The 10,504-nt window shown below is 37.2% G+C and overlaps 1 protein-coding gene across 1 annotated transcript in view; it reads left to right on the forward strand.

Annotated features, from left to right (window-relative positions):
* Positions 1–10,301, forward strand: part of Pde3a (phosphodiesterase 3A) — a 256,796-nt gene extending 246,495 nt beyond the window's left edge. Inside the window, exon 16 of the mRNA XM_021190361.2 lies at positions 1,657–10,301. Coding sequence (XP_021046020.1) covers positions 1,657–1,901 — 245 coding nt within the window. The 3' untranslated portion in view covers positions 1,902–10,301. The remainder of the gene's footprint in view (positions 1–1,656) is intronic.
* The last annotated feature ends 203 nt before the right edge of the window (positions 10,302–10,504 follow it).

Below are 10,504 nucleotides of genomic sequence, written 5' to 3' on the forward strand. Positions count from 1 at the left end.
GGTAATGGAGAATGAATGGGCAGCAGCTCCTTCCTTGCATCCTTTCATGCTCTTTTCTTTCCTTAAGGCCATTTAACATTAGATTTCTAACAGCATTTTAGGAATAAAGAATTAGAGGTTTAATGTATACATCGGATATATGGTCACATCACTATGGTGGTGCCGTTTTCTTTTCTCTATGATCACCTTGCAAAGGGATGGTCCCCAGGTTAGAAAATTTATCTATATTGCAAAGGATCAGAGAACTGATTTTCAATCAGAATCTTTCTAAAGTAAAAGTTCTGGGAGGAGGATCAGGACCTGGAGGTTAGGAGTTAGGGTGTGTCCTGTGTTTAAAATTCAGCGAAGCTAAGAGCAACAGTATCTTGGTTACTTTCTTATTGCTGTATAAAATATTCTGACCAAAATGACTCAGGGAGAAACACTATTTTATCTCACAATTCCAGGTTACATCTCACCATTGCGAGAAAGTCACAGTGCCAAGATCTATAGAGGGCTCATCACATTGCATCCACAGCAGGGAACTAGAGAGCAATGAGTCACTGCTTGCATGCTAGTGCTTCACTCACTGTCTCCTCTCATAGGCATTCCAAGACCCCTACCTAGGGAATGGTGCCACCCATAGTGGGTGAAGATTCTCACCCCACCCTTCCCTGCAGAAATGCCTAAAGGCCAATCTTCCCAGTGATTCAAGGTTCTGTCAAGTTGATAATTACCACTAACCATAATGTTGACTGTCAAAAGTACTTCTTCTTCCCTAAAACAGCATACTTACTCAGTTTCTGTCTACTGCATGAATGAAGTGTGAGCACCTTGAAAGAAAACTCTGAGGCTAATTGATCTTTGTTTAAGGTATATAAAACCATGAAAGTGCTTGCCAATTGGCCAATATTGATGAATTCACCTCATGAACAAATGATCACTACAGTAAAAAAGAATTTAAATTCTGTCTTATCACTCTGTGCCTATGTTACTGTCTCCCAGCATTTATTGAATTTAATAGATTTGTTTCTATGTGGTTCAAAAATAATTCAAAATAATTCAACTGAATTCTTCTTTTCTGTAATTTTAACAATAGATCTTATTCTCTTGAGCAAGGATTTTCTGGCTCCTCTTATCATAAAACTGGCTAAATACTCACTAGCCCTTCTACAAAGGTGTCTGTATGTAGGCCTCAAGAGAGCTAGCATACTTAGCACATCCCATGACCATTAGCAAGCTCCAAGTTCAATGGGGATGAAGGTGGAAAGTGATAGAGAAAGGCTTGTGTTGTGGGAGTTCGTGATATAAGGGTTAGCATTCTGAACTCTGAAAGACTTATGATGCAAACCTCTGGTCCCCCTACAGGCACATCCACATATACAGGTGTACTTATACTACATACACCCCAAATATTCTTAACAAAAAATACAAGTAGAACCTAGTATGGATATTACTAAATATGAACTATTATTCACATTTATCCCTCAGTAATAGCTTATTGTCATGTTCCTTCTCTTTCTGATTCTTGAAAACTGCATAAAGCAACTGAAATAGGTAAACAGAAAGATAGACAGATAGATGTCTCTTTGGCATTTAATTTCTATTTATAATATGAAAAACAATAACCTTCATATAGGTTGCTCACAAGTAGGTCTGATGATTTATGTTTTTCAGGAAAGAAAAGTTTCAAAAGAAGAAGAATCTACTGCCAAATAACTCAGCACCTTTTGCAGAACCACATGATGTGGAAGAAAGTGATTGAAGAGGAGGAACGGTGTTTATCAGGCCCAGAGAGCCAGTCCCTGGACCAGGTCCCTCTGCAGCACCCCTCAGAGCAGATCCAGGCTATCAAGGAGGAAGAGGAAGAGAAGGGGAAGCCAAGAGCGGAGGAGACCCTGGCTCCACAGCCAGACCTGTGACCATGGGTAGAGAGATCTGTGTTTGCAGACAGAATGACTCGTCTCAGACGTTTTTCTAAGCCAGCACAACACTTAGACACAACACTGTAGATTACCAGAAGATTGGCAAATGGCTAAAGTGTTTGGGGTATTTCTTCACATTTTGTGTGTTTATTTTTGCAGTGAGGGACAGCGCTGAAGACTCTAGCTCAAAGAAGCTTTTTCACTTTGCGACACCAGCGTCTAAAGATTGTTTTATAAGAAAGAAATTATATGTGTGTGTATAAATTCCCACATAGGCTCATGTAAGACTTGTATTCACGCATACACACATGCACACTGAGAGCCAGGATGCCTGACTCCATAAGGTAGTAACAGTCATATTAAGATATATAGAGGTCACTGTGACATAGGAAATCATAAAGGGCGAGAACTCACGAGGAAATGTGCACCTTAGAGAGGAAACAGGTGTAGGCTCCAGACTGGGCACCTTTTGTTCTCCCTGCTGAGGGGTGAACATTTCAGAACGTGGTTGGAATTCTAATGCATACTGCCAACTGTGTGTGTGTGTGTCTGTGTGTGTGTGTGTGTGTGTGTGTGTGAGAGAGAGAGAGAGAGAGAGAGAGAGAGAGAGAGAGAGAGAGAGAGAGAGAGAGAGAAGGGGTGGTCTTGTACATCTGTGTGCATGCATTAAGGGAGGCGTTTATGACTTTAGTTATTCCTAGAATAGCTGTAGCAGGTGATGAAGTCCATGTGAACACACAGAGAGAAATCCTTTCTGCAGTGTCTTCGAATGAATGGCAGCCCCCCTTTTAGCTTCCTTAGCAGAGGGAGGGCTTATCTGGGCCAAATGATTGGTACCACTGCTATCTGCCACTTGGGGGCACTCTACCACCAGCCTCCCACTCAGAAGACTAAGGCTTTCTGGTCTACCCTAGCTTAATGAATGTATAAGGGGCACATGTCACTCATCTAGGATCAATCAGCATGGAAGGGGATGGCGTTCTTTACTGGTAGATACCCAAGAGGAGCTAGAGAGAGCTCTTCATCAGGTAAGAGATCTAACAGGGCACTGGGAAAGTCCTGGTAAAGTATCTATAACAATGATAACCTATGTCTTCTCAATTTGATGCAAGATATGTTATAATAAAGAAGAAAGTCAACAAACACACTGTGGGTGCTGTGACAAAGGGATGAAGGGAAACTGTCAACTTAGGGCTTGGAAGTTGGCCTGGGGAAAGCTGCCCCTTGGCAACTGTTGAAGGTTGTTTGCTCTGACTTCCCTATTGTGGTCTTCCATACACTATGTGAAGGCATAGCATGATTTTGCTGCCTGGTCCATGGTCATGCCCCTTTTTGAAAGGAAGATGGGCGGGAGGTTTTCTTTGAGGAGAGACTATTGGAAGCTATTTGTGTTATTTTGTTTGTTTTCTACACTTGTTTATGCTGTGAGCCAAACCTCTATTTAAAAAGTTGATACTCACTTTCAATATTTTATTGGATATTATTACATATGTCATGACTAGTTACCACGATGTAAATATAAAGTTTTTTTTTTTGTTTGTTTGTTTCTGTAGATAGAAAACTTTTTTTAAAGAAAAAAAAGGGGAAAGGGAAACATTTTATAGTTATATTTTAATCACCGTTTTTATACATTGTAGCTTTCTCCAAGCACAGTAGCTGGGTGATGGTTTATTGTGGAGTTTGAGAGCCACCAACCATCTGCCTACTCTAGTTTGATTCATGATCTGATACAGTTGATTGCTGTTAAATTAAGGCATTGAAAAGATAGCATCTTTTGCTAACTCAATTAATTTGAAGTCTTTCCCTGTCTGATGAAAGCCTTTCTTAAACAAATTGTTAGTATTTCTCCTAGACTCTGTTGCTTGTAGTTTTTGGTTCAGTGCTGTGTTCACAGAATTCTAGTCATAGCCTCGGAGACCTGTGCGTAGATTTCGACCTTTTCACATCCTTGATTATTTACATTAAAAATCCCCCTTTTCTCTCATACATGGATTATGTATCCTAACCTTCAAAAGCAACATTTTCTTGTAATTCACAGCATTTTTCCCTAATAGCCAAAAATGAAATAAAAAATATTTCAGGGCAGATTTTTTTCTTTTTTTAGTTCAGAGGACAATGCAAAGAAGATTGGAAGGATTCAGAACTCACCCAAACAATTAGAATGTGTTTCTATGTATTTCTGAGTTAGTACCAGGACTTCAGCATTTAGCAGATCCTGAATAATTTTTCTTTTTTTATTGTGGCCATATGTCTCTATTTGTAAATCTACTCTGAAGCAAGAATCCTTCTTCAGTGAAGGCAAATAAATGTTACTCTTGCCCTGCAATAAAAATGATAGACAAAGCACTTACATTCATATACCCTTCACACAGTAGCTCATCCACATCTTCAGGTTACACGCGTCTGTAACATAAGTATGAGTAGTCAGTCATACAAGCTAGGCATGAAGTGAGGGGATTGGCATATCCATTGTGAGTGTTTCTATTGGAAGCCTGAACAAAGCTGCAGAGTCTGAGTAGGAGTCAGGCTTGTTACATCATGAGCATCTCAGCAAACTGCCTAGTTTTTCTTGTTTGAAAGTACACAAAGTAACAGGGTAACCCAGAGCATTAGAAACTATCTGTTCTAGAACTGTGCTCATTCACCCAGGCAGACTGATTTTTTTTTCCTCAGCAAACAAGTTGTTGTTCTTCTCAACCCAAAAGACAACAAACTGAATGGAAGGGTGGAAACCCACTAAGTGTGTGACCTAAAGAGCCACCTAATAATTCTCAAAGTGTATCAAATGACATCAAAAGTATTTTCAATGAATGATGTTGTCCACCTTCTTGGAGACAGCAATATTACTGTATTCACCTCCAACTTCAGAGTTAACTTCCTGTGGTGCCAATGTGTTTGGTGTGACTTACTACAGTTTTATATGAGCCTATACAGGTGCCATTCGATAAACTCAGGTCTCCCAGTGGAGGGGTCTCTACCCACTTAGGGAAAAGATAGTTTTATAGATAGCCATAACATGTCAATGGTAGGAGAAATTGGGAACCAGCTGCTCTCTGGGGAGTAAAAGCCTAAGTGTGTTCTGCATGTTATCCATAGTATTTTCAACATAATAATTGAATGTCTTTATGGTGATTGAAGCCAGCTGACCTTTTGAGTAGCATTTCCTTAGTAGAAAGAACCCTTTTTCCTGTTTTACTTAACTGTAAGAAAAACTGTACTCATTTATGTAAGACCTGGTTTTGTTCTTTGTAGGACATGCACTCAGTAGTCAGTATATTGTCATTTCCTGGCATTAAGAGAATTGCTTCCTCTATCATTGAACCCTGTTCTGATTGGGTTTTACTCCAGAACAAGCATTACTTATTGCAGTCCCAGTAAAGCTAAGGAGAAGGAAGCGAATTGCCCTTCAGATTGTTTGGTAGCTGTAGATATTTGCGATTTCCCTGTGTCCTCTGGCCTTTCTTTCCCAGAGATCTTTCTTGAAGGTAAAAGCTGTGCAAAAGGCATGAGACTCAGGCCTACTCTGTTTGTTAAATGATGGAAAAGTATAAATTATTTTCTAAGTAATAAAAATATGAAAATTATCATTGTAAATAAAGTATAAAGCTTGAAATGACTTCTTTATAAAAGTAGAGTGTTTGTGTGGTGAACAACTCCTGACCAATGGGAAAAGAAGAATCTGGAATTTCTGTCTGTTCTGCTTTAGGACACACTCTTGGTGCTTCCATGAAGCAGGCACCTCCATTGATCTCCCTTGGGGTCTTGGAAGCATAAAGAGAGGCTTCATAGCCTTCTCTCTAATCCTGAATCCCATTGGATGCCTCCCTTGATTTTTGTGTCATTAGCAACTAAACTGCCTTTGCAATTGGCTGAAGGCTACTGCAACAGAGTTCTATGATCTTCCACAGACTAAATCAATACTCTACTCTTTAGATGTGTTGTGGTGTGGGAGAGAGAAAAAATTTGCATATTAATAGTTCAGCCCCAGACAACTAAATGACACAATAACCATGTGCTTTGAAACTGAAGTCATTTTCTTGCATTATCTTGCCCCCTGAACAATGAAATATTACATGATCCTTGTTCTAGGTCACTCATTTCTACATGAATTTGTAAAGGGAAATTATGAATTTTCTGATAGCAACATGTTTAAAAATCTATCCAAGCATATTCAAACTGAAGATAGATAAAAACAATTCACCATTTCAAGAAGAAGAGACTTCAGAATTAAATTCATCTTAGCTGAAATCCATCAGTTTGGGGTCCTGGGTTTATATCATGTTAATTCATCCTCCAGTAAATGCCCCAGCGTTCATTGAAAATTAAATTACAAGTGGATTAAGTTATTAGCCCTGACTAAACTAAACCATACACTTCAGTCTAATGGTTTAAATTGTGCTTTTGGTGAGTATTTTTATGCCTCACACAGGGAACCATAATTAGAGAATAAGAACATACTAGTATACATTATACAAGGTAGATATCAATAAACTATGTTGCTACCTTATGCTTCACATGGGTAAACTGTTGTTATTTCCTATATTACTTAATACGGCTTTTTGCCTTATCTAGTAATGGGCTTTAAGATCATCTAGTAAATTAACACTACCAACTGATTTGATGTTGTGACTAAGATATTTGACCTTCTCTGTGTGGATACTTTAAATATGTCTGCAGATGCAAAAGTGTAGTTGGGGGACCTAATCTGCTACTTCAAAGCACAATGTTGATCCCTGAGTTCTTATCCTAGAAAAGACCATGGGCACATAGACGGTGTGCTTTTGTGCTGGGGCTGAAGGCTCTAAACTGATCTCACATTTCTTACCATCATGTGTTGGCATCTTAGGTGTGTGCCTCCCCCTCAAATTGGTGTGGAACACAGAGGGAAAAACACCCTTCTTCTACTAGATAAGTGTTCACTGGGGCCATGTTTAACCCAGACTCTTTGGTTTGCATTAAGAAGTGGCTCTTTAATCATGAAAGCTACCAAGAAGTAATGTTAAGTCTTGTGTGTTGTTACTGACAGAAGTGCTTCAATTTGATTTTATTTCTTGAACCACCCACCATTCTCTTGGATTTTGGGGGGGTAGGATTAAAATTTACCTCAAAAAGTACTGCTTCCTGGTACCACAATGCCCATAGTTAGGCAGGATTTAATGTTTTCCTAGTGTTCTTGAGGGAAAAATGATTTATAAGGGAATCAGTAAGTGTACATTTAATAAAGTACATTAAGAACTTAAGTGTCCCCCATGGCAGCTCACACCAGTTCCAGGGGATCTGACACCATCTTCTGACCTCCTTGGACACTGCATATGTGTGGTACACAAACATGTATTCAGGCAAAACATCCATCTGCATAAAATAAAATTGTACAAAAAAATGCCAAAGAATGTAAGTGCCCAAATTGCAATCTAAGTTCCTCTGAGTGACCCCAGTGCACAGGGAGAGATTTATCATCCAGAGATTTCTCACAATACATCCAAAGATGATACATTGTCTATAGCTCAGTTCCTCTGAGTTACCCTAATCACAAGCAGGAGTTCTTCAGTTACTTATCTTCATACATTTTAAGTGATGCATTGCCTACAGCTTAGCTCCTTTGAGCTACCCCAGTGCACAGGGTGATATCAACTAGTGGATTAACATCAGACATTAAAAAAAATGATATATGATCTAATACCATAGATTTTATTTTCTGAATTCTAATAGAGTTTAAAAACTCAAATTCTTCCACACTAAGAAAATGCAACATTATTAATTTTGGCTTTCACAAATAGAGGCTTGACCTTGGGTCAAGATGAACACCCCACTGTGTTCATCTGTCATAACAATAGGGTAAACTATGAAATTGCTATATAGAAAAGTAACAAAAAAAAACTGTGTAAAGCCTTGATACTTTAAATTTCCAATTATATTGGACATGGTTCTTTCAACTGAAAAAAACTATTGCAGGAAATTCTCAATTCTTATGAACAGAAAAACAAAACAACAACAAAGAAAAACAAAAGAAACTTTGGTTTAAAAATGGAGTATTTCTCACCAATTTTCCTTCTGTGAGCCAATATTATTAGTAAAGACAGTGTAATCAGAAATGGTCTTCTGCTGGAAGAGAGGGAAGGAAGTTTTTAATGCCGGAGTCCAAATCTCCCCAACTCCATTTCCACAATGACACCTGTGGTACAAAGAGATAAAAGCAAAACTGAAGATGACATAAAACTGATGCACACCTGTCCACCCTTCTCACAAGCCAGCTCAGTTGTTTGCTCTGGAGTGAAATGACCTTGTAGGTCCATGATACTGCCTGGACTTAATTTAACATAAAAAGCAGCACTTCTCACAGAGGAAGGTGAATCACTAGTGCTCTGAGCTGGTGCTGCTGAGAAGAAATTTTCTATGGTAATTACATTTCCTTTATATAGCAAAATATTCAGATGCAAATGTGAAATCAATAATAACTGTTTTAAGTTGTCTTCTTTGTATATAACTTGTGGGTGAATTGGGGTCTGGTCACTTCTCTTTCAATATTTTCAATTGGTTATTTTGCTAACTCAGAAAACCTCTATTATATCAGACATTTCATTTTAATTATTTATACATATACTCAGCTATACTGTTATTTCTATTAAGAAATAGTCCTAACATATCTATATATTATATGTTAAAGGGGGGTTCAAATGACTTTTAATATATATTCACCAATCACTAATTTTAAAACCTCTGTAAAATATTTGCATGAAATTTTTAGCATACTATATTTGCTTGGTTTTTGCATCTATGAGTGTCAGTTGACTGCATATATTCTCACAGTAGAATGTATACCCTAATTTTTTTGTACCAGTAAGGCTGATCTGTCAGCTGACATGCACTGGAAATAAATATGTCTGAATCCACGCATCCCTTGAACTCCTTCCTAGAGATTTTTATCATGTTAACCACAAAATGAAAATTGGTGCTTTTACATATATTGTGAGCTCTCAATATAAAATGGGGGCGGGGATATTCTCTTTGTCATTCTGTAATGATGTAAGGAACTTCAATTTGACACCATTGAGTTTGGTTTGGGTTGACAAGGTCAACTGGATTTTTTTTTTGTCCTTGTAGAAAATGCATTCTGATTCCTGTTTGAACAGTTGATTTGATCCATTATTGCTTCTTTGTGAAAAGAAAAAAAAAAGTGCACTGAGTGGTTCTCTAAATAGAAGATTCTATATATTCAACGCTGTGTAATAATATTTATAACCCAGAAGGGTATGGGGTAGATATAATTTGGTGTTCCTAAAATACCCATTATTTTCAAATAACTATCAACTGAAGTGATCATGATAGAGGTGTCATTTGTAAATGACAGTTATTAATAATGCTTTTCTTAACATACTCAGCTCAAATATGTTCATTAATAAGTATCTTTGCCAAATTTACCCATTTTTACAAACATGAAAATTTAGATCTTAAATGATTATTTTACAATTTAAGACAATTTGGTCTTGTCACTTGTATCTTGCACTTGATATGTATAGCAATATTTAGTATTATTCCAACACAAGTATTTGTTAAGTGACATAGTTAATGGATGATAAAAGTTTTGTAAAAATAGGATTTGTATAGAAAGAAAATTAGATAAGTTATATTTATTTTTATTGTTTTTTTTTTAGCTTAGAAAGTATATTGATGCTCCATTTTTTCCAGAATTACTGGAAGTGCCTCTTGGTTTATATATTTACATAAATATTCAAAATTACTAAAATTGTGTCATAGCTGATCAATATGTATGTTACAGTATGAAGATGATATGTAATATAAAAGTGATTCTATGGTATCATGCTTGCTATAGTTATTTGTACATCCTGAGTTCTATGGGCTCTTTAGTAAAATATCTACTATAACTGTCTTATATGTTCCCAAGGTCCTGGGTGGGGTTGAATTTCCATGGCAATGTTTCTATCTCTGTTGATAATGAATTCTTAGTCATTGTCATTCTCTAACCTTTAACCTCTAAGCTGTATTCTTTGCTTAATCAAATATCATCAAACCAAAATATCCAACTTCAAGCATTCAGATTCAAAAAAATCTGAAATAGGGTATTTCTGTTTATACTATAAATAACCCCTTAGTGATATGGAGACTTTAGCTACACAGCTTGGAGTATTATAATTATTCATATGTGAAATGTAGGGTTTTGCTCTGTTTTTGCAAGTAGAATAGCTTGAATTAGGCCAAACTTTGAGTATTTCATTTAGCTCATAGAGACCTAAGAAGCAAGTCTAGCATGCAGTTTTGGCCAGATGAACTGACATTTTAATCCACAAGTATTAATTTTGCCATTACTTGTGAAATTCCACCCCAATTCCCAAACTTGTTATTTGTGAGGTTCTTTTTCTTCTCACCCCAAACTAATCTTCTTCCAAAAAGAAACACACATTTCTCATTTATACTTGTTTATCTTGGACAAATAGAGTCTGTCTCTATAGCCTTTGCCTCTCCCACTCTCAGTATGCATGTGTACAGGCATGCAAATTGTTTCAGTAATGCCTACTACCATAAAATAAATCAATGGCCATCCTATCTCATCCCATCTTAAGTTGTATTTTAAACTCTACTGA

This window comes from Mus pahari, chromosome 2 (assembly GCF_900095145.1).
Source record: "Mus pahari chromosome 2, PAHARI_EIJ_v1.1, whole genome shotgun sequence".
Classification (NCBI taxonomy): Eukaryota; Metazoa; Chordata; class Mammalia; order Rodentia; family Muridae; genus Mus; species Mus pahari.